The sequence below is a fragment of the Phacochoerus africanus genome, chromosome X (assembly GCF_016906955.1).
Source record: "Phacochoerus africanus isolate WHEZ1 chromosome X, ROS_Pafr_v1, whole genome shotgun sequence".
In the NCBI taxonomy this organism is placed as follows: domain Eukaryota; kingdom Metazoa; phylum Chordata; class Mammalia; order Artiodactyla; family Suidae; genus Phacochoerus; species Phacochoerus africanus.
This window is the reverse complement of record NC_062560.1, coordinates 13,457,231-13,482,325: the sequence shown is the minus strand read 5'-3', so window position 1 is coordinate 13,482,325 and position 25,095 is coordinate 13,457,231. Positions and strand designations below refer to the sequence as shown.

Genomic DNA, 25,095 nt, shown 5'->3' with positions numbered 1-25,095 from the left:
AAGAAGCAAATTGCAGACTTCAGGTCTCAGACTTAGTGTTTTCCTCCACTACGCCCAAATGACCGAGATTATTAAATGAAAACTTTCTCAGATAGTAAACTGCACTGGGAAGTAGACTATAGGATTAGAGAAAATGCCAGATGGAAGGGTATGCTCTTGGTATGTCATAGTCAGCATTTTCCTAGAATATGTTTAAATGCATCACAAATTTGCACTGAAAGAAGATGTAAAAAATGACTGCAAAATGCCATTAGCCAGAGACAAAATCAGAGAATGTGTAACCCATGAAGGTAATAGTTGCTGCATCCCATCTTCTTTCCTCAGCCACTGACTGCCTCCCCCGCCCCACATACCCTCCTGCCACTATCTACAAGCTAGTTCCAGTACATTCTAAGCAAAAAGCTGTTGGGTGATTGGAGAGGAATAAGCTTTGCTCATTCATTTAATTATTCATCAAACATTTATGGAGGATTAATAATGTGCTTGAGTCTGAGGATACAAATTTGAATAATAAACAGATTCTGAGGCAAAATGTTCCAAAGGCTATTGCAGGCCTTCAGCCTCTAGCATGGCTATGCAATTAAGAAACAGATCCAAGTCTAACTCATGAACTTGATGTACAAAAACATAAATTTCTAGGCTTTTGCTCTTCTGCTTTTGGTAGCAGGGTGGACGCCTGCCAGACTGACTGGGATTGAAAGCTAGCTCCGCACCCTTACTAGCCACATGACCATGAGCAAACATATAAATTCTCTTTTCTCAGTTTCTTAATCTGTAAAGTGGGGGTAACAATAACATGCATGTATTTCTCTGTAAGGTTATTGGGAGGATTAAATGAATTAATATGTAAAGTACTTAGAAGAATGCTTGACACGTGGTAAGTACTCATAAACATAATGTTATTAACGGTTTCTGAACTTCTACAGTTAAAATGGTATGAAAAATATGGATGGATGCAATGAGGAATAAAGAGTTGGCTAAGGAGTTCCCGTTGTGGCTCAACAGGTTAAGGACCTGACTAGTATCCATGAGGATGTGTGTTTGATCCCTGGCCTCGCTCAGTGGGTTAAGGATCCAGAGTGGCTGTAAGCTGTGGCTTAGGTCGCAGATGTGGCTCGGATCTGGCATTGCAATGGCTGTGGCATAGGCTGCAGCTGCAGCTTCAATTAGACCTCTGGCCCAGGAACTCCCATATGCTGCAGGTGTGGCTGTAAAAGTAAAAAATAATAATAATAACAGTTGGAAAAGAAGGCAAATGATGGATAACTTGGACATCGATCCCCTTTATATCCATGCATCTTTTGTTTGAATATTGTATATAATACCTTCTGGCTTCATCTTCTGGGTCTTACATTTAAAATACATTTAAAAAATTCTCCCTACTACATAAGCCTACTGAGGAGTATATTGTTAGTAGAAAACTTTTTTTTGTGATGTATTTAAGTTTTACAAATATTTCCTGAATGTCTGGGTGGCCTATCTAGGTGGTAAAGAGGACCATTGAGAAAAAACATCAAAGGCCTGGTGTTCTTTTTCACCTTCATGCTGACTATACCCAGAACCAGCCCAGGTAGTGGCTATGGCCCCCTCTGTGCAGATGACAGAATTCTGCTTCACCAATGTGAGCCATATACAGGTGTATGGACTTTATCTGGAAGTGATGTACAGGTGTATGGATTTTATGCAGGGCAGTTTCAAGACTCATGAGGGGCCAAGAAATTCAAAGATACTAGTATTTTGAGCTCTTCACTTGCTTGGGTGACAGCTCAGCTTGCTTTTCCTGTGCATTCAGATAAAGACATAGCCAATCAGGCACCCCAGAGCAGCTGCACTATGGATTTTCTAAAAAAAGTACAGGAGTTTATTTCTGATCTTAGCTTTCCTGAAGGACCTATTTATTATCCACTCTATATTTCTTTGCCTTCTTTGCAACTGCCACCTCCCCCCTCAGAAGTCAGTAACTTTTTTCAAAGGTGTTATTCTACAGTTAATGTGACATATTGTACGATGTCACTGATGGACACTTTTTGTTCATATTCTCAACTACTTTGCTTTATCACCTAAGCAAATAATTTATTCTGACATTTATATGGAAAGTTAGACACTGAGAGGATCCTTGCTTACTTCAACTTTCCATATGCAGTTTACTATAGCCCATGTTATTAGCACCTGGTTCCAGACTGTTATATAATAATGATCTTTAAATGTGAAGATGAGTGAGAAAGGTCCCATGATGAAGGACTTATAACTCAAACCATGCAAGCTTCACATGTTAATCCACTTCCACTGAGCTCCACAGCCATTCTTTCACTCAAGGTACATTGCTGCTAACTGTACACTGACACTTCTTAAATGAACTCACTTGGAGTGGGTGAGTGCTTTGGAAAACTTTTCACCCAGTGGCTCCTGCAAGCCCAGTTTCAAAAGTAGGTGGGGATTAAAAAGTATGTGTATGATTATGTTAGTTGCAGAGTCTGGTTGAGAAGTAGAGATGTGGAATCTTTTTCCTTGAGCCAAGTGTATTCTCTTGCCGAGGAAATCCTTTTTTTAATGGGCTTTGGGATATTTGCCCCAAGTCACAAATTGATTCACTTTGCTGAAAGCCCTGTATGTTACAGACTTGGCTGGCGTCAGGAGATCTATGAAAAAGGAAGCTACCTGCTGAGTTTGCAGTTGGAATATTTGCTCAGAAAATTTGAATAAAGGATGAGCTTAAATGAGGCATATGTGCATGATAAACAAATGTGAATATTGGAAGTCTGGGTGCTTTGGGGGAAATAAAAGAAATGCATATCCCAGACTGTGCTAATTTCCTCCTACTTGGTGAGACCTAGAGAATACAGGTCTGGTAATAAAGGGTTAGTTTGATAAGGGTCAGGCCAAATGTGCCACCAGTCACAGAGTGGTCACTCACTCCAGAAAATAAAACAGGGATATTCCAGAAAAAAGAAATACTTAATAGTGTATCATCCTTGTCACTAACAAGTTTTGAGCTCGAATTTTAGAACACGCAGAATAGCATTTTACCTATAAAAAAAAAATCCTCCTGGAAAAAAAAAATGGAAATGTTGGTGCCAGAGTTTCCTATTCACAAGGCACGGCATTGGACCTGTGTGACACTTCCTTTCAAACAGAGATGATCTCTTAAATTTTTATATTTTGGGAAGACACTATATACTTCATTTTAAAATAAAATCTCAGAAGGCTGGAGAAAATGTTAGCCTCTTGTTCGTATTCTATGACTTTGATAACAAAAGGATACATGGAACCAATCTCCCCATCATCCCCCAATACAATGACACTGTCTGCCTCCTAGAAACGGAGGAGCCACAGTGATGCTGGAAACAAATATAAGGAACCTGAGTCAGGCACCCCGGGGTGTCAAATTCTCAAGACAGAATAAGCAAACTGTATGCATGTTTAACAACTTCTTTATCGTTAATCTTCACTTGGTTCCTCTTCAAGGTCCAGTATATGCCAACCCTCAGTTACCAGAAAAGCCTAAGAATTGGTATTCCTTTATCTGTGGGTTGTACAGTAGGATGGCAGCAGCGTTAATACCATCACTGTGGATACCTTAAAGCAATGTTTCATAAAAAGGGCTAGTGTGGTACAGAATGTGCAGTGGCTGCATCACCAATGTATCTTCATCTACTTTATGAGATACTGTTGACTCTTGAACAATGTGGGTTTGAAACATGTCTATGCAAATTTTTTCAATAAATACCTACTAGTAATAAAGGATCTGCTCTGTGGTTGGTTGAATCTGCCCATGCAGAACTGTGAATAGGAGAGGGCCCACTATAAAGTTACACTTGAATCCTATAAAATTGAATTGTGATGATCATTGTACAACTATAAATGTAATAAATTCATCGAGTCATAATAATAATAATAAATTTAAAAAATTACACTTGAATTTTCAACTGCTGGGGCTGGCACCCCAAACTCTATATTGTTCAAGGATCAACTGTAAATAACATTGCTCAGGAGCCACTAAGTCCAAGGTAGCTTTAATATTTCCCCACCCCTTACTTTGTTCTCTATATTTTACTAAGACCCTGGAGTAAGAAACAGGAAGGAAAACTCATACTTGTTTATTTGACAAACTAAGAGAAAGCATGGAGGACGAACTAGTAATAAAGAAGTTTTATATATGGATAACTCTTTTCTCAACACATTTAGTGATATTTCAAAGACATTTCTGTTTCTGCATCCATCTTCACTGAAAACAATTTTTAATAGTTTTTCCTGGGAATTGATATATCTAACTATATGAAACATCACTTTTGGGCAGAGCAACTTAGAATATATTTTAATACTAATAAACGAAGCTGTTAACCTTAAATCTACACAGTTATTTAAAATAAATATTGCATGATTTAAGTTGTTAAATGAAGTTTTTTTTTAGTATGGATTCAAATTTTTAAAAATTTCATTTCAAGGAAGTGATGGGTAAAAAATTCTCAATAGTTGAATGGAAATTGTACAATTGCAAGTTTTGTCAGTCTTGGAAAACTGCCTGAAAAGAAAAGAGGGCAATCCAAAAGGAAATTTTCCATACAGGCATGAAGTTTTGTCATATTCTGCTCAAAAAAATGTCTACTTCGAGGTAAATGGTAACTTGTTTAAGTGTGTATGTGTCATTCAGCATTCAAGAATCATAAAGACTAAAACAGAAGGTGATTATCAGATCAAAATATTTTGCTGTACTAATGCCTTTTGTCTTCAATGCTTGTTTTTTTCAAAATGCCACTGTTTGCTTATTTATTCATGTAAATGAAGCAGGAAATAAATAGCCTGCAATAATATTATAACTTGTAGAGTAATTCTCTTATGGCATCAGAATGCTAATGCTGACCATGTATCATAATGAAAGCCATATTTACTGAATGCCAGGGCCTTCCCACTCATGAATATTACCTTTCTAGCAGATCATTGTATTTTATGTCTATTTAGGTTTCCCATCATCATCACCTATTTTCATGGCAAAATTTCTTGTAGATTTATAGATTTTACTAAGAACACATTTTCCAAAGTGTATTCCATAAAACACTACCATTTAAGGAGACTATGATAAAAAAGTATAGGATAAGCCCCTATGTTAAAAAAAAAGTTTTAAAAATACTTATTTGTATATTTTTACTTGCGGTTTTCTTAAAACATTTAAATATGCTAATGAATATTGGAACCCTTTTAGAGGAAGTTTTGTAGCATTTCCATTTTCTTCTATATTTTAAACCTTATATCTGAGAGCATTTTATGGGACTAGCATTTTTGAGAAACCTCTTTGGCCAGATACTAAACTGAAGAAACACAGTAGCCACTTTTCCTAGAAGCAGCCTTTGTACATGAATTTGCTACCTCCAGACCTTTTAAAAGCAATACAAAAATTGTGAATGGCTGATTTCTTCAGTTATCCCCTCATAAGTTTCCAGAGTCTTTCCAGAGAATAATCATCAGCCTTGAAATATTGGGAGTTGAAATAAGATGTGAGCAACTTCAGAAAAAATTCTAGGGTGAATTAATAATTTCTCAGAGACCAATTCTCTAGGAAGATTGGATGCATTCAAGCTCCTCTATGGGCAAATCAATAACTTACAAAAGAACATATCCAAGGATGTTAACTTGGACTATAAAGACAAAGGACTGGCATTCCCATTGTTGTGGTAACGAACCCTGACTAGTATCCATGAGGATGCAGGTTCAATACCTGGCCTTACTCAGTGAGTTAAGGATCTGGTGTTGCTGTGAGCTATGGTGTAGGTTGCAGATGCGGCTCAGATCTGGCGTTGCGTGGCTGTGGTGTAGGCCAGCAGCTGCAGCTCCAATTCAACCCCTAACCTGGGAACCTTCATATGCTGTGGGTGTGGCCCTAAAAAGACAAAAAGAAAAAAAGACTGAGGACTATCAACGTTGAAAGCAATGTAGACATCTTGGCCCAAGTCCTTTATTTTGGAGATGACAAGAATTAATCCTAGGGAGGTTAGTTGGCATGCTATAGGTCACAGCTGGAAAAACTGTAGTTAAAACTGGGCCTTGTGAGTCTCCGTTTAAATGTTTTTTTCCTCTTGTGAGATGTTTTTATCCCCTTTATTTGATGTGGGAATATTGGCACATAGGGTCTTGGGAAAAACAGTGTAAGGATCAAAAATTACTTATTCTAGTCCTGTCATTCTTAAACTGTAGGGAGTAATGAATTTGTTAGAGTGTTTCAGAATCCCACTCTTGAGCAATTCTGGAGAAGCAGAGCTGGAGAAATGCGGGGTCCAGGTATGTGCCTTTTGAGTAGGACTCAGGTGGCTCTGAAGCAGGTGTTCTGAAAAGTGTGATTTGAGAAACACGTTTAATTTGTTGTTAATTTGGTTTACATTAAATCCTAAGTCTTTTAACCTGGTGTACTCTATACAGTGTTCAAGTACTAAAACCAGAGTTGATTCAAAGGAAAAAGTAGAACATGTGAAACCCATTGTGAGCCCTGTAGTATATTTATAAATTATCCTGAATCAGATCATCTAACTGGAGCTGTGACAGTGTGGTTTGCCAAATGTGGGTATCATTCACTTTTCACAGGATTTGAGGTTCAAAGCTAAAAAAAAAAAAAACCCTTGTTTTCTGAATAATTTTGGAGGGGGAGAGGCACAAATAATTCTATTTCTAAGAGAAAGCCTGATAAAAGAAATCTTAGCTGCCTTGTTGGACGTGAATTGGTTCTTAGAAATCAACATCTTGAAGTATTTAAATGTAAATAAATCAGAAGAAGATAGATTATATTATCTTCTCTGTACACTTGGGTTTTAAAAATGAAAGAAAAATTGTGTCATAAAGTTGTTCTGAGGTTTTCCTAAAGTAGCAGAATTGCCACAATAGTAGCTGTATTCCGAGTGCAGTAAGCAAACCAACCAAGGAGTGGGAAACAAGCAACTCTTCCTTACTTTCACCATTTCCCTCAAAGGCACACTGTTACTCTACCCCCCTCCCCCCCGCATCTTCTCTTTATCTAACACTCCTTTAGCTCTGCATAAAACAGAAGAGAATGAAGGAAACAATGTGTCTTAGAAATGATGCTTCAAGAGACTTGGCATTGAGTCTTGGGCTCAAATCTAAGCCCGAAGCTCATCCCATCATGGGGAGCCTGGGTTGGGGTGGGGCGGAATTATTGTGGGGGCAAGCATAACAATATTAGCAAACATATAAACATGTTAAATCAGAAAGGAAAGTATATTAATTATTTTCATATATTTCACAGGAAGATCCCTCCCTCCTCCCTCCCTACCACTCACAACCCCCAGTCCATTGGTTTCACCTCTTTCACTTGTCTGTTTAGGAGACACAACTCCTGTGTTACATTACCTTCCTCTCTCTTCTCAGCCCTTGGAGATATTTTTTTATCTATTGGGATAATACATCCAGTGATATCCCTGTCTCACTTTCTTGCTTTCCCAAGACTGATAAAGGAAGGCTTACTAACTCATCATAATTTTGGAACTGTCTGCTCTACCACCCGGACGTGGGGTGGGGGCTTTGCTCATAAGTTGACTTTGTGCTGATTATCTTCCATTTCCTCCCAGAGACCCATCTCTTCTCTTTTCTATATTTCCCTCTACTCTGGGAAGCTGACCTTCAGGTTTTGTATCATTGAGCCCTTTTGCCCTTGGGCTTCTAGTTGGATTTGATCAATGAGAGGTTCCCACAAGAAAACCTAAGGCAGTAGGAGAGTAAGGACAAAATATTTATTCCATAGCTTCTTCCCTGCTATGACAGCACAGATGGACTCCCTGGCTCCTTGGATCCCATTAGGTGGCCTCACTAGAGAGCCATTTTCTCTTGGTTCTGGCAGCCACTCCCTCCCTTGCCTCTGCAGGTCTACTATTGACAGTCCCAGAGTACTACATTCTCCCTTTTGGAATTAGTTTTTTCCAAACCCTCCCACACCCTGTTGGAATGTGCCATTTCTTTTCTGTAAAGATCCTGGATGGTACAGCATTAAACTTACAAATTATACTCCAGTTTTTACTGAAGTGAGAGCTGACATTTAGAAACTTAAATTTCTGTTTACCACTGTATACTTAGCAAGGAACATGGTGCCTGGCACATAGGTATTGCTCACTACTTATTTATTAAAGGAATAAGCAAAGGAATTGTGTGTTTAGAGTCAAATATAAAGATTGATGTAAAACCTTTGCATGTAATTTTTTTTGTGCTCACATATGTGCTCCCTTGCTGCAAATTCATTCTCTTACTTTGACAATGCATGGGCAAGTGTAGCCTTTATTTTCCTCAAGGAAGTATGACCCATCTCCCAAGAGAAAAAAGAAAAAATAGAAAACAAGTGTTATCCAGTCACATTCATGATAATTGCCTATGGAGTTTCCACATTTTGGTTCAATCCAGGATTTTATTTTTCCTCTTGGATGGCTGTGTTAATAAGACAGAACCACCCTTTGGTGTACTCGTGTTCATAGCGGAGTGGTGGGTGCACAAGCCAGGGCATGAGTCAGAGTGTCCAATTTCCCTTTTGTGCTTGCTCCATGACCACACTTGGTTGGCTAGCCAGACAAGACTCTGAAAGGGGAATTTAGCGACTTTATTCTTACATGTCCTTCACACTTAAGAATACCAGTTAGAGACCTATTCCCTTTGTGCATGTCCTTCCTTTAGTGGGCTTCACGTGGAGAAAAGTGTCTGCAGTCAGTCACAAGTGTTCAGAGTAGCCCTCTCAAGTAATGAGTCAATGAGAAAATGCTTCATGCTTCAGTCAGGACAGCCTCTTAGGTGCTAACTCCAAGGAGAATGGAGAATGCTTCCCATGACCTTGTCATGAGGCTTAATTATATTTTCATTTTCAGGACCTGTTCCAAACACATCTGATCCAACACACCAAGAAAAATATCCAAAACCACCAAGAACAAGCTAGTGACCTTTTCTTTTTTTCTCTAAGCCTGATCATGCTGACTGGACATATTATACTTTCCAGTCATTAAGTACCAAGTTACCTTGATATCCCTGCCATTATTTTTTTAAATCAAGTCTCCAGTTATTAGCAAAATGGACTGAATTGTTCTTCAGGATGGGGAGTAACAGAACGCACTATAGAATTCAGGATAAAATGCTTAGGCATTTTCAATAATGAAAATTAAGGTTATAAAGTCACTCAGCATCAACCAAGGAGCAATACATTCTCAAAAACTAAATTATAGGCTTCCATTTCCAGTGCTCTTAACCTGCCATGTGTAGAGACTAAATGTTCTCTTTAAAATACTTATTCTAAAAGAGAAAATCAATTCAGCACGTTTGTGCAATGACCCTTGCAACTGCAGTAAAGGCATCAAAAATGATAGTCACGTATCTTCCATTAAATTTAGACTCCTCCTTTCTAGGACCAAGTGAATCAGTTCTATGTCTTTTACTTGGTTCCTTTAAAAAAAATGAGTCTAAGAGAATGATTAGGGATGACATTCGAATGGATAAAGATAATTCCTTCCTACAAATGGCTCCCTCTTTGTTTCATCTTTAGAAATATGAACGAGCCCTTTCAGATTGGAAGTCTTCCCACCAAACTAATAAAAGAGAACCAGCTGAGACATGTGATATCTACATCCTGGTTACTGTGGTAGGACTCTGAAATGCTCGAACTTTGACTTGGTTTTTTGCCTTAAAAAATTCAAACAACTCTAAGGATCCAGTCACCATGAAGACTAAGCTTTGAAAATACATAGTCAGTGTCAGTTATAAAAGAAAAATAGAATACTAGTAATAATTCCAATTATTTGTAATAATTTTAATAGTTGAAAACAAATTCTTCAGATGCCTACTCTCATCTGATTCTCAGAACAACCCAAATGAGGTGGGCACAGTCAGAAGAAAACCTGAGTCATGGAGAAGTGAAGACATCTTTTCATAAAAGTGGCTGAACCAGGACATGAACCTGGGTTGTCTGGGTCCAAGTCCAGGGCCCCTCCCCTGACACTGCTCTGTCACCATGGAGTGATTTATTCCAATAATGAAACTTATCCTTTGGAATATACTTTGCCAGAGTGTGTTAGAATGCTATAGATGCCTCCTCTTGATGTAACCTCAAATCCCTGACATGCACATTGCAGGCCCATCATAGCAGTCTAGTGTTGGTTTAGATACATAAAGCACATAAAAGCCAAAATAAATGGTGACACAGTATCTTGTCTAAAATGGCTGTACACTTTGTGGTGCCTGAAGGTTTCTGATTCTTTCTGCACCAAAGTCAAATACTTCCAATAGTTGCAAGCACTGCACTCCTTTTCTCAGAATCCACAGTAATATCTGATGCCCGCGTCTACCAGGATGATCAAATAGATGATCATGCTTGGGCTACGTTATCACTAGCTGAGAGAATCAGTCTTTCCAAGTGTCCCTCCTGGACCTTTGGGCTCAAACCCTGACTCCCACCCAGGGATTGGTAAGCACACCAGGTGAACTTGCACTCAACCTGAAGCACTCTAGTCTTTGGAAGTGGATCTGTTTCTTTCTTACGTCTGTAACACCTTTTGAGCTGATAAATCCTTGGAAAATAAAGGAAACCATATTGCATGCAAATGTAGGTTTGAATGTCACACATCACACTTTCAAATTTAGGTCTCCAGACATGGAAAAAAAAAATGAGTGTGCATGGCATGCACAAAGAAGTGGAGGGAATAATTATCTCCTGGCATTATCTATTCCAGATCCTATCCCCAAATGAATGTTCTGGTGAAATGTACTTATTCACGTTAGGATGAAACTTAGGATATAACTGTAAGTTAATTTTATTTTCAAAGAAGATTTCATTCAAAAAGATAAAGGCTTTGTTTCGAATAGAGAGAATCAGCACTAATGCGTTTTGCCCAGGTTTGAGCATTTCATTTGGTTTCTTTAAAAGCTTAATGTTTAAAGTGGCATTTGCAAGATACAATAATACTGAGAAAGGGATAGCTGATAGGATGATGGAATAACAACATGATAAATCAACTGACAACGAGACAAATCACCCAAATGGGGAAAGAGGCTTCTCTGTTGACATAGAATCAACATTTACCATGGTCTCAGAAACAGGTAATTGTGAATGCTTATGGCTTGTTGTTTTTATCTGAACTGAGGATTTTGAAAATTTTTGTTTTGACAAGATCTGACCCAAGTCTCTATGGATCTCATAGATGGAATGCAATTGGCAACTCTGACTCATGACTTTGTTTATACACTTGTGCTTCAGCACATCAGAAAAGCTATTTTTTCCCTATAGTTTCTAAGAATGGCTCTCAATTACAGTCTAAGTCTGAATCATTTCTGGTTCCCTTTTCTAGCTTACATCCATCTTCCTTCTTGTATATACGCCCATTATGACATCTTTCAGAGCTCATCAGGGGTATGGAATAGATGTGAAATATTTTAGTGACTTGAAAGTATGCAGGAAAAATTCCTTCCAATGAGAAAAATTGTGCATATACATTTCTTTTCCCTTGCCAATGCATGGCAGCAAGGAAAAGAGAGAAGTGTGCTAAGATTAAATAAGACTTCTAGAAAATCCATTCCCTTTATCCAAGCAGCCCATATTTGGCTCTTGCTTTTATTTTTGTGGTGAAATCTTGCTCTTTTGTCTCCTGACTAATCACCATTACTGTTTTCAGCATCATTGTCATCTTCATCACCATGTTTATTGTTGTCATAGTCAGTTTATTTTTTTGGCATGTGTAAGGAGCCTATCACTATTCCAGCTACAATCAAATTTCCTAATCACACTTCATTTCTACCTACTATGTAAAATTTCTCATTGATACATTGCTAATCAACTGCAATAAGTACTGGTGATAATACCAATAATAGACTTCTTGGCCTCCTCACTATTACAAGCTCCCTGTTATCTCTTTCTTTTATTTCCTTCCCACCTCAACTGAAATCATCTTTTCTAGCCACTATGACCACTGATTGGTCCCTCAAAAGTTCCCATCCCTTCCCAATATCTTGTAATGACCTATAATGGACTATAATCTGCATAAAAAAAACAGAATCACTATGCTGAAACTAACACAATATTATAAATCTACTATACTTGAATTTTAAAAGTTCACACCCTCAGTTTCTACTACAACTAATTGCCTTCATAATTGATCTGCATTTTCCTTTCTTTCTCAGTCCTCATTTCCTCATTCTAGAGAAAAAGATGACTTCTTTTACCCAATATACACACATGTATACCTGTGTATATATAATGTTATATGTATGTATGTATGTAGTACCTTCCTGCCCTCTCAAATGTGGCGTGGGGGTGGGTTGATAAAACATACATATGCAAAAGAACTATATTAGATATATAAAGTTCCATGGGAACACCAAGGAGGGAAAATCATTTTAGTCTAAAATAATGGGGACTGTTTTACATCCAGGAAAAGCCAAGATCTTCATAGCAAAGAGAATTGTGGCAACTGTTAGGTAATTGATCTGATATAAATGGTCCATGTACGTAAAATTTATGAAATGGTATCAGGGTTCATTGAAGTGGAGTTAAAGGGAGAGGGAGACAGAAGTTAGTAAAGTTCATTAATGTTAGAGTCTTAAATTATATTCATCCATCCCCCCTTTTATAAATCTTTAAAACATCTTATACTAGGGTCTGTAAGTACTGGATTCATCTCACAAACACTACCATGCTTTTCTATGCTTGATTCCTCCTCATTTATTTATTCTCTAGAATCATGAGAAATGTCATTTCCAAAGGCTGACATCCCCAAAAGAACTAGAGAAAAAGCTCTGTGTGGAAATTATTGCTCATCGTGGTCACTTAAAATAGCGATGGCAACATGGGTGTTTTATTACTCTTTGCACTTTTCTTCCCTTGTAAACATTATTTCTAGAAAATAATAATAGCTTCTATTAAACAAGGTGCTCATAAACTTGAAACAATTTTCCATCTGTGCACCTTCTCTATGAAGCTTTCCATGAATTGCTTAATAGGAAATCATCTCTCCTTTTTTTGGAATCCTGTAGTATTTTATTTGTACTTCCTAATGTTACTTTACTATTAGCTACTTAACTATTTCTACTTATTATTATATATTGTATTATTATATAAGTATTTATGTAACATCTGCTCTCTCCACTGAAGTTTTGATAGTAGTTTCCAAACCTGTTTCACCTCTCAAGTTTTCAAAGCATATACAGTAGTTAGTATTTTGCACATAGTTCAGACTCAGAAGTTATTGAATGGCTCAGTGAATAAATGTACGAATGAGAAGTCCCATTGAAAGCTGCTTCTCGACTTGTTAGTCATATGATTTAAATTCAGACTTTGACTTCCAAAGCAATGACCACAAAATTAATATGAAATGGGGTAAACATGAAAATTGTTTTCAGGAAAATGGAGCTTTGAACCTAGTTCTGTTGTCTCTTTTGGAAATACTCTATAAATCAAAAACATTCGTACTGTCAAAATATGGACATGTTTCTTTATGAAATGTGCCCTTAGCTGGGTATATTCAGAGGTGCATCACTTAAAGAAGAAATGAATTTATAATTTAGTTTTCATGCTCATATTTACCAATAATAAAAATTAAACCTTAAGGGAAGCAATCCAATTAAATAGCTAATAAGCAAAACCAAAATGATGCATGAATTATGACATAATTATGATAATATTATAGGTTTGTCTTCTTATAAAATATTATAAACACTTCACAATGCATTATTTTAAATTAAAAGATAGAATTCACTTAAAACGTATTTAAAAACTAAAACATCCAAAATTATTAAATTAATTGTTGGTTCTTATTTCAGCATTTTTCTGATTCAGAATGAAAATAAGTCAAATAGATAAAAAATAATTTCTGCAGACTATTAGTTACATTTTTGTAATGTTAAACAAAACACCAAACTTTCCGATTTGTTTCTAATTGAACAAAAAAAGTATCCACAGTCTTTGACATGTATTTTGTAATTCTATGATCTTCTTTGTTAATTCCAGATAAATAATTTCAAGTAAACAATTAGAATGTTTAAGCAAGAGGGAAACCAAAAATTCATAATATATTGAGAGCCTTTTCTCAGAATGTTTAAAAATGAGAGGGGGGGCCTAAAATTATATAAAATGTCATGTTATATATTGAGATTTAAACTTCATTTGGGGAGTAGGTATTTAAAACCAAAACCAAAGATTTTGGTATAATCACTCATGCTAATCAAGGCCATCATTTGCTCTTGTATTCGTTTCCAGTCACACTCCCACTCAAGATAACACTGGGAATGTGGCAAACATCTTTGATGTTAGTTTTCCTTGTGGAACATAACACAAATAAGGAAAGTTTTGGAAACTGGCAAGCAACTTGTAAAGTTTAAACTGTTTTATCAACTAGTTCAAAAGAATGCCAAAACAAAATCATTACTATATTTGTTGTTTCCATTTTAAAATAAAAAGCCCTGAAAACTTTTTTTCCCAGAGTCTTTAAGCATCTAGGTTTCCCACAGGCTTAATTAATGTAAGTGTAAGTGGAACCTACCTTTAAAGTTTGGCCTGATTCTTGCATCATATCCTGATGTCCTTCCCATTAATTTGTCCAAGAAATCTGAAGGAGATAGGGTCTGCGAAGGTTGTTTTCCAGACCTGGAGTCATGGTCTTTGCACAGAGCCGCCCTAAACACATCATTAACTCTTTTAGCAACAATTCCATTCTTATCACTTCAGAACTAATGCTCACAAAATGTTGACATCAAGTTTTGTAAACATATTTGATATGTTAGTAAGAAAAAGAAAATTATAAACTCTTTGGTCAACTTCCGAACTTGTACATGGTCTAGAGTTAAGTGATGAGAGGTATAAATCCTGAGTCATATCTCCTAAGTTTCCTGAGTTACCAAACTGCCATAAAATGTTGAAGATGATACAACATGCATAGCTTTAGGTTGTAGGTTTTACAGCTATATAGTTAAACCAGTTTCTTTCTGGAGTCATCAGAGAAATGAAGAAGATAATTTCTAAAATGTATGTGATTGTCTTAAAATTATTTCCCCATGACTTTTAAAATATTCTTCCAGCATTTCAGCCCTTAATATAAGTCCTCTACTTTTATATAATATACTAAGATGGACAGAACAAAGTAAACCATGAACTAATTACCCCATTGCTTATTTTCTCACCTGCTAGATTCTATTCCAGCTGTCAGCTATAAGTAATTTTTAGTGTGTTATCTAAAACAAAATCTTCACTTGGAAATTTAACTTTATTCTAAAATAGGTCAACAATGAGCATATCTGACTTCTATTACTTTATCAGTTGTTATTTATACATTAACATTTAAATTGTTAGCTCTCCAATAAAGTACATAAAAAAAGAACTTCTAAATAATTTTGTCTTTTGCATTATCAAAACCACTAAATGATAATTGGAAAATTTCTCAGATTTTTTCATTTTCATTAAAGGGCTTATAAAAAGAACATATTTGGTTTGTAGTGAAATGAATTCTTTTACAGTATATGGTGGCTGAATGAATGTTGATTTCTTCCCTAAAGTATATATCTTACGAGCTTTATTTTCAGTAACTTAACACATAATTTTATTAATTCTTATCACCAAGAAAATACTACATTCTTGCTGGTTTTTAAAAGAAGTGATATTAAATATAAGTGCAAAGATGATATAAACATTTGATAAGAGTTAAAAATTGATACAATCACCTAGAAATACTCACATTCCCATAGGCAGATTCATCTGATTAAACAAGTATTATTTAATTATGATGGTGATGGTGGTGGTGATGAAGATGGTGATGATAAAACCCAGCCTACAATTTTTCTTAACCATAGTAGGAGGTATGAACCTGAAAGGAACATAGTGGGTTTTCCCAGTACTCATAGCATTATTGCTATATGTTCCATTTCTCTTGGTTCTGTGAAAAAATATCAAAATTTGGTGAAAATTAAATGAAGAGTGCTACACTTTGTTGTATGAACATCTATCTCTATCCTATCTTAAAACCTCTTAGCCATTAGGATGGCTATTTCACTTACTGGTAATGATCTGATATTTTGAGATATCAATAGATTAGATGATTTTTAAATTAAGTAGAAAATGCAAGCATACAAATAATGATTTCTCACTTATTTTAATTATGCATAGTCCATTTCTCACACATGCATAAGTACAAAGATGTCATATTAATTCAGTTTTGATAGGCAGTAAATTTCCACATATATTAAACCATAGAATATAGTGGTAAAATGATATTTTTAAATGTTTTTGACCTTTGAAGAAATTTCCTGAATTGTTCTCATAATATGTATCTAGTTGCTGAAATATAATAGAAGTCCCAAGTTGGCTAAGAATTTGGGTCCTTTTATATTTTATATAAAATAATCATGCTCCTGGCAAATTAATTCAATCACTCCCACCATATGAAAAACACTGCATTCAATAATCTCTTTAAATTACTTCCAGAAGAATTTGAAGGCCACCCCCCCAAAAAAACCCCACCATTATATAGAAATGTAAAGAGAATGCAACTCATCAGAGTATCTTACTTAATATCACATTGGCTGTGATAAGGTGTTGAAATGCATTATAAAACTTGCTTTTGCAAAAATTTACCACCTTCCAACCATAATTAAGCTTTTTAAAAGAACAAAAGAAATCTAACTCTCCTTTATAAAATTAAAATAATATGGTTTGGGACATAGTAAAATAGATAAAAATTTCATGACACGTTTTCTTTCAAGCAGTTTACATGTGGAAAATATTAGCATGCAAAGTCGTTTCACCTACCTGAAGTGGTTTGTCTCTAAGAAAAATGCAAACAAGGCTGTCAAAATGTTCACTAGCTGCCGGTTCATTCCTGTATCTGTGATGCTTGTGGAAAATATTCCCGAAATGATTCCAGAAAGAAGCTAGGACAAAGTATCTATTTATCGTCCAGACTCAAAATCTGGCAGGAGTCTAGTTTCCTTGAAAATCAAAAAGAGATTTGGGTTTGTACAGTTTGCTGAGAAAAAACAAAAAGTGCCAGTACTAGGCATCATGGTCACGTCAACCCGGGGCTTTGGACCATCAGTTAACCCAGGAAAGACAAAGCCTTAGAACTGATGGATTCCCCCAGCTGCTTTTCCTGAATAATAAAAATGCTGCTATCTTAATCGCATTACCAGGCAAAGGGGGCTGGTGACAATGCCATGCTGGAAGTCGAGTTGCTGTGGCTTTTGTTTTTTGTCCTATTTAGCGAATCTCTTTTCTCTAGAAAATGTTCTCTTTTTAAAAGAAGTTGTAAATGAGAGAGAAGAAAGGACTCTGCCTGCTAGAGTAGATAGGGAGAAAAGGGCAAAATTGCTGAGATCCTGTGCTGGAATGAGGGCTACAGAAAGAGACTGAGACGTGATCTTACCCAGCCTATAAATTTCAGCACTCGGACAGCTCCTAGCTCTGAAGTGCGCATGTTTCCTTTTTCAGTCGCTTGGGGCGGGGGTCGGGGAGAGGCATTCCAGAGCGGATATGCCTACGATTTTGAGACTGGCCGGTTCAGCAAAGGGGTGCTGAAGCAGGTGCGGTGATGACCAGCGAAAAGCAGAGGTCAGGGTAGATAGGGTGAAGGAGGCTAGGGTCTGAGCTGCTGGAAATGCAAGTCTGTCTGTGGGTGGGCGGGACGGGAGTTTGAAGCAGAAAAAAGGGAATAATGTCCAGACTTGGGAAAAGAAAATTGGAGGAGGCAGAGAACATGATCTGGAGTAGTGAAATTATAATAGCGGAGTGGGTAGTCTACTCCTTATCGCTGGATCCTGAAAGCCAAAGAAGAATCCTGTGCTGAAAGGGGAGGGGACATTTCCTTGGCACAGAGAAGCCCATATGCAGAAAATGGTTCATGAGGATCAATCATTAATGTAGAAGACCTTCCTTTCCCCTTGAGTATTTTCGTTTGATTTCAGCCGCCTGTTCTTAAAGGACCTCTCTGCTTCTTTACTAGGGAAAGCCCCTTCGCTGAGTTTTCCTTAGTGGCTCAAAATCCTTGGGCATCCTCTTCAAGTCACGGATTTGTAGAGGAGAAAAAATACAGTGGGCCGGCAGGGGGCAGTAGCAATCTTTTTCTGCCCTGGTTAAAGGTTAGAGTAAGGCTCCGAGTAAAAGCTGGAGCACAGAAGGGTGAGACCTCGGGTTTAGTTTCGTTTGCCCATTCCAGATGTTAATCACCAGGGAGGGTCTTGTAATAAAGTGGAAACGTTTTCCTAAATTGGCTAAAGTGACAGAAAATAGTGAAAGTTTGTAAATCCTGTACAAAAGCATAACAGGTAACCTTGCTATCTCAAATTAAACTTACAAACATTGTTATTAATAAAAAAGGAGGCAGCATAAATAGTTCAGTGTTAGTAATTATCAGCTTCCGGCAAGGGGAAATGAAAAATGCATGTTCTGCCATGAGCTGGGTGAGTAACCTACTTTTTGTCTGTAAAATATACCTTATTCATCACCTTGGCACGCCACTGCAGGTCTTAATTTTAAAACACAATAAAATGATTAATCTTTAGTCCATAAATGACTAATATGCCCTTGGATAAGTTTAAATATCATAACATAGTAACATAGAATTCTATTTGTAACAAGTAGGTTCTGAGGGGAAAATGCATGTTCTTTTTACCTTTTAATGTTAACATAAATCACCCAAGGAGAGGATCTTGTTGAAATGCAGATTCTGATCTGAGGTGGTGCCTGAGATTCTGCATTTCTAACAGCTGAGGTTGATGCTGCGGGTCCACTGATCACCCTTTGAGTAGCAATGGTCTCTATGCCCTTTTATCAGATTTCTATCCTTCCATGACAGTGAGAGTATAGGAGCTTTCTACAGATGAAAAGCAGCAGTGCCAGGCATTCTGCTTGCATACAAAATCAATTCTTTGGAAGTGTTCTCTTAACTCTCAAAGCCCAGAGAAAGGGATTCCATTTAAAAGGAAAACAATATAGTGTAGTGGGAGACATCCCTGGACTGCAGTTTTAAATCTGTTTGCTTCCAAATTCATCCACATGGAAACTCTAGACCTGGTTTTATCCCTGCCATCCTGACCCCCAAAATAAAAGCAATTCCTGGAAATATATTTCTTCACTTGGTGCTATGGAAAAATCATACAAGATTTTTGTTGATGCTCAGGATTCTTTCCAAAAGAGAAAAATGATATGTAAAATATCTGAAAATGATTTGTTTAAAAAATTTTTGAGGCTGTGATGATACTTCAAGTAATATAGTCTTTGCAAGTACTTTCTTTCAACAGCAGAGTTTCGTTCTTATCCAAGAGTAGGGTGAGTAGGGAAACCTGTGACAAAGGGAGACTCTGGCCAGCAGCATGAAGTCAGCACATGTATTATTTTAGAGTTGGAAGGAACTTTAGGGAGGATCTAGTATAACCTCATCTTGCTTCTCTGCTCTTCTGTTTGGATTCCAGCTTTGTCAATCTACAGAAACAACTCTCACTAAGTCTTCCAGTGGATTTCTTGGAATTAAACCTGAGGAATGTTTTTCTGTTGTCATCTTACTTGACATTTCCATGGCACTTCGCATCATCGATCTCTTCCCTTTTTAATAAATTTATTTTTATTTTATTGTGGTAAGAACACTTGAAGTCTACTCTCTCAACAGATTTTTAAGTGTAAAATATAATGTCATTAACTCTAGGCTCAATATTGTACAGTGCATCTCTAGAATGTATTCATCTTGTATCACTGAAACTATACCCAGTGATTAGCAGCTCCTCTTTTCCCCCCTCCTTAGTCCCTAGCAGCCACCGTTCTGCTCTCTGGAAGTGCTTTCTTGACCCTGTGACACAGTGCACTTCTGGCTTGCCTCCTATTCAATCTCCTTGGCAGGCATATATCCTCCTTTACCTGGCTTTAAGAGGTAAATTGGATTTTCTAGAAGTCTATACGCTAGACCCTCTTATCTTCTTACACTGCACTTTCATCAACAATATTATACACATCTATAACTTGCATTTTCCTTTTATGCAGTTTACACACAAATAAATATTTCTAGCCAAACCTGCACATGCAGTTGCTTCCTAAGCAACTCCTGTTGAATAGCTCAAATGCTCCACAAGATCCACATATCAAAAGCAAACTTTTTTTTTTTTTTTTTGCTTTTTATGGCCGCATCCATAGCATATGGAAGTTCCCAGGCCTAGGGGTCGAATTGGAGCTACAGCTGCCAGCCTAAACCACAGCCATAGTAACATGGGCTCTGAGGTTCATCTGTGACCTACACCACAGCTCACAGCAATGCCAGATCCCTGACCGACTAAGCGAGGCCAGGGATCGAACATGCATCCTCATGGATCCTAGTTAGATGTGTTTCTGCTGCGCCACAATGGGAACTCCTCAAAAGCAAATTTTTAATACTTCAAATCCTGTTTCTATTCTACTGTTCATGTTTCACTGTCACCAACCAAAAGCCAAAGCATCAACTTTTTTTTTTTTGTCTTTTTGTCTTTTTGTTGTTGTTGTTGTTGCTATTTCTTGGGCCGCTCCCGCGGCATATGGAGGTTCCCAGGCTAGGGGTTGAATCAGAGCTGTAGCCACCGGCCTATGCCAGAGCCACAGCAACGCGGGATCCGAGCCGCGTCTGCAACCTACACCACAGCTCACGGCAACACCGGATCGTTAACCCACTGAGCAAGGGCAGGGACCGAACCCGCAACCTCATGGTTCCTAGTCGGATTCGTTAACCACTGCGCCACGACGGGAACTCCCAAAGCATCAACTTTTAAGACCCCCTCTCTATCACCTTTCATATACATTTTTTTACCAAGCTCTATTGATTTTCCTCTCAAATATTTCCCGAGTCTGTACACTTCTCTCCTTCTCAACCTCCATGGCCCTCATTGAGCTATCGTTCTCTCTTGGTTGTATTGCAGCAATAGTAACCTTACTACTCTCCCTGGACCAACAGCAGATCCTCCTCTATCTCATTCTTAAACTACATCCAGAATGGTTGTTCACAAATCAAAGTCTGATTGTGTCATACCCTATGATTAACGTGATGAGTCTCCATTGAGATTTGGGTAGAATGAGAAAACTACTTAAAAGTTTCAGAGTCTGGCCCACGTATATAATTGTCCTTCATCTCATTACTTCTTCTCTAGCCATATTGGTCTTTTGTTAGTCTCTCATTCTTACAATATTTCTTGATCCTTGAGAGTGCTCATGCCTCCCATTTTTGTCTTGTTAACATCAGCTTACTTTTCAATCCTCTGCTCAAGTGGTATTTCCTCAAGAAGGACTTCCCTGACCCTCATGACTTCATCAATTCACCCTGTTACAGGCTCTCTTAGTACTCCACAACTTTGATTCAAAGAGCTTGTTACCACTGCATGTATACATGTGTATGATTAATTGCTTAGGTAATGTGCATTATAACAGACAGAGATAGCATCGGTTTTTCTCCACCATTGAATATCCATACATTCAATATTAATGACAGTAATCATAATGGTATTGATGGTGATTAGAATATGTAATTTTTAAAATACACCTAGAAGTGCTGCTTAAAGAAAACAATATACTACTATGAATCTGATGTCCTTAATTCAGATACTACTTCTAACACGGATCAGTTATATGACCTTTGCCAAGTCATTTAATACCACTGATTGTTATAATATTAAAATGTAGATGATGATATTGCTACATAAAATATGGACTACTCTGGAAGGTCTTATGAAAACATAGCTAACTATGTGTTTTAGTCTCTTATTCTCAGTTCTTAGCATCTATTGACTACTAAAATTCATGTTTTCACTCTGTCCCTTAGTTTCACTTTCAAGAACAGTAAACCTAAGAGCTTGGAAAAGTTCTTATTTGCAATGCAATGGAATCATGAAGCGAAATCCACCTATGCTTCTAATTCACTAAATTACAGCTGGTTAAGACGTGGGGCACCCTTGTTTTCTGCTCATCTTAGAGAAATGAGACAATTCTGACGCATCCTATAACATCACAAGGACCAGTACGCAGTATTTGGTCTATGTGAAGCTATGTATTAAAAAAAACTAAATAGATATAAACAAAATAGACATTTCTTATGAACATCAGAATCATTCGAACATCAGCATTATTTACTGACACTGATAAATCTCTAATATATGCAAAATGCTTTATACTTTTCAAAATACCCATACTATGTGATAGGTAGAAAAATAATTAACCACCATATTTTTTTCCAATGAGGAATTTAAAGTTCATGTAAGTTGATCAATTATCCCAAGTCCACATGGTTATTAAGTGACAAAGTCATACTGTTTTTCCTACCAAGTGAACAAACTTACTTCTGATGGTATGTTTGATATTTTTCAAGTCACTGAAAACCTACTGTATACCCACAAGTATTTTTTTAAGAACTGTGTTTATGATTCCATTTCAGTAAATACCCCTTTCTTGATGGCATTTTGGTCTCCATTATATTCATGCACACAAATGACAAATGAAAGCCTATTATTAAGAGTCTCAAAGTCAATTTCCTTATGAAAAAGGTTGAAAGATGTCTAATATATCAATATCCTGCATCAGGTCTCCTCGTAAACTCTTACAGGTCTTCCTGCAGAGATAGATGGTCCTCCTCGAATGGAGGACATTCTTTCCTCTATTTGAAAAGTTGAAGTAGAGATCAAGAAAGGACTTTTTAATTTGTAATTAACATCACCTGAGAAGTAGAGGTTAGAGAAAAGTTAGGGCAAGAAGTTGTTTTACCAAAGCTTTAGTTGCTTGAGGATGCTTCTATACAGAGAATAAGGCCAATTTCATCTGGATAAAATGCACCTTTTGAATTTTAAGAGAAATTCTCCTGTCTCCAGCAGACCCTCTTCTCAGTATAGGACCCTAGGTTAAAGATTAGTGATTGCCATTTTTTGGCCATATCTAATATCTCAAGGATCAGGTAGAGAGTCTATCTCTTAAACCCTAGATCTCTAAGTGATCACTGCAGAGTCAACAGTTGGCTCTCAGTTTTCATTGCCATTCCCTGGCTCATATGTCTTTTATCTCCTTGCAGTGGTTATATTAGAAATAAAAGGTACACTATAGAGCACACTCCATTGGCTTAAATAAGTTGAGAGGAGGACAGGAATTTTTAAAAAATGGAAGGTAAAAAGTGAAGCATAGTTCCTGCTTGTTTATTTGTGCAGACTGCTACAAGCACTAGGACTGATGAATTTAAAGCTGTTTTCAATAGCCAGCATTGTCCACAGGGCAAAGATGCCTAAAGAGCCTGATGTCACCCTGCTTCTATTCTCTTTAATTTTTAGAAATCTGGCTTGCTTCTCTCTTCTTTATCTTGTGGAATGAATAAAGATGCTCCGCATGTGGAGAGGAAAGCTTCGTGGCCATAAAGTGTAAATGTGAAATCAATGTTCTTCCAGGTTCCATGCAGACAATTGGATGTTTGACCAGAACATTTCTGGATTAGATCATTTGGAAGTCAGAAAAATCATTTTAGGATTGGAATTCTTCAGCTTATTAGTGTTCAGTGTTCACAGACCACAAATGTGCCCAGCACTTGAAACAATTTCTATTTCCAGTGATGATTCATACAAGTGATTGCTTCTCTGTTGGCTAATGTGAGAAATGCAACATTTCTTTTCATAAATATCAAGTAGCCAAACAATAATTTGGAGGATAAATCAAATATAATCTCACTTGAATGTACTAGAAAGCTTCCTCCTATGCTACAATTCTCAAAATGAAAATAATGAATAACAATACGATTGACTGCTGCAGTCTCATTTGTCTTAGAATCTCCTAAGTTTGGTTCTGCAGCTGACTTTAAAACTGCCTCAGCATCACCTTCATTATCATGATACTCTTGCTGAAATTTTCTTTGGGAGTGTTCTCAGATTTTCAAGTTTTGTTATTTACTTGATAATGTCTGCTCCCCCCCCCCATATAAAATGCCTCTTCTTGGTTCAAAGAAGGCCGAAAAGAGGCTGATTTTGAAAGAGTGAATTATTTGAAGTTGAACAATAACAATAGTTTTACTTTTGCAAGGAAGCTAGTACAAGGTAGTTGGAGTTCCATTCATAAAATTCAGTGACTGGCATTTGTATCATTGTTGTGGTAAAGCATAGTACAGATGCTAACAGCAAAGTACCTATGTAATCAACAGTCCTGTCAATCAACCAGTCAGCAAATATTAACTGAGCATTTACTATATGCAAAGTACTGTGTATTTCTCTGAAGATGAGGCATAGAAATATAAGCTACTGTCTCTGCCTTCTAGGGACTTAGGATTTCAATGTGAAGGTAAGAAAAATAAACGTTATGGAATTGGGACTCTAGGTCAGAGTATTATCTGGAACGATCAGCTTATTGACACCCAAAACTTCAAAATGTGGCATTCACCTATGTATTCTTCACAGTTTAAACTCTGGTTCTTAGCTTGGCAAGTTCCCAAAATTAGTCTTGTCAGTGCCCCAAATATGTCGCTAATAAAGGATGTGACATACTAACTTTATAAGATGTAAGAGCCTGACATATAAACCAGAATGAAAATAGAGATATTGGGGGGTTCCCGTTGTGATGAAGTAGGTTAAGAATCTGATTGCCACAGCTAAGGTCACCGAGGAGGCACGGTTCGATCCCCATCCCTGTGCAGTAGGTTAAAAGGATCCGGCATTGCCATAGCTGTGGCGTAGCTTGCAGCTTGGATTCAGCCTCTGGCCTGGGAACTTCCATATGCCACGGGTGCAGCAATAAAATAAAAAAATAAAAATATTTTTTCAAAAAGATAATACAGCTATTGGGCTACCAAACAGCCCATGCCGGCTGAGCAGTGTGTAAGCTTCTTGGGTGCACTTTGCCTGGGAAGATTTCGTCATGAGCATGAGATTGGACTTATAGGATCTGACTGTATGAAATGTGAAAAAGTTGAGTAGAATATATCTCATATTGACTGATGGAGCTATCCCCAGCTTCTTAATTCCCATTTGTGAAACCGAATATTTGTATTATCTGTTCTTATTAGTCATTCCTTGGTTTGGGATTTGATTTAGCTCTCAGACATCTTTTTTATACTTTATGTCTAATCAACTCCACTGCTAACTATTACCTTACATTGCTTTTGGAAAATGGTCTATTAT

At 37.2% G+C, this 25,095-nt stretch overlaps 1 protein-coding gene across 4 annotated transcripts in view; it reads right to left on the bottom strand.

The window, feature by feature from the left end:
- Positions 1-17,580, bottom strand: part of GLRA2 (glycine receptor alpha 2) — a 182,477-nt gene extending 164,897 nt beyond the window's left edge. The window contains exons 1-3 of one of the 4 annotated variants that reach the window (XM_047765799.1): positions 17,373-17,580; positions 16,760-16,938; positions 14,502-14,635 (exon numbers count right to left, since the gene is read on the bottom strand). In XM_047765799.1, the coding sequence (XP_047621755.1) occupies positions 14,502-14,635; positions 16,760-16,827 (202 nt within the window). In that variant the 5' untranslated portion in view covers positions 16,828-16,938; positions 17,373-17,580. Of the gene's footprint in view, positions 1-14,501; positions 14,636-15,689; positions 15,998-16,759; positions 17,215-17,372 lie in introns of those variants that run through there. The other 3 variants (XM_047765801.1, XM_047765800.1, XM_047765802.1) reach the window with 3 other exon arrangements.
- Between the last annotated feature and the right edge of the window lie 7,515 nt (positions 17,581-25,095).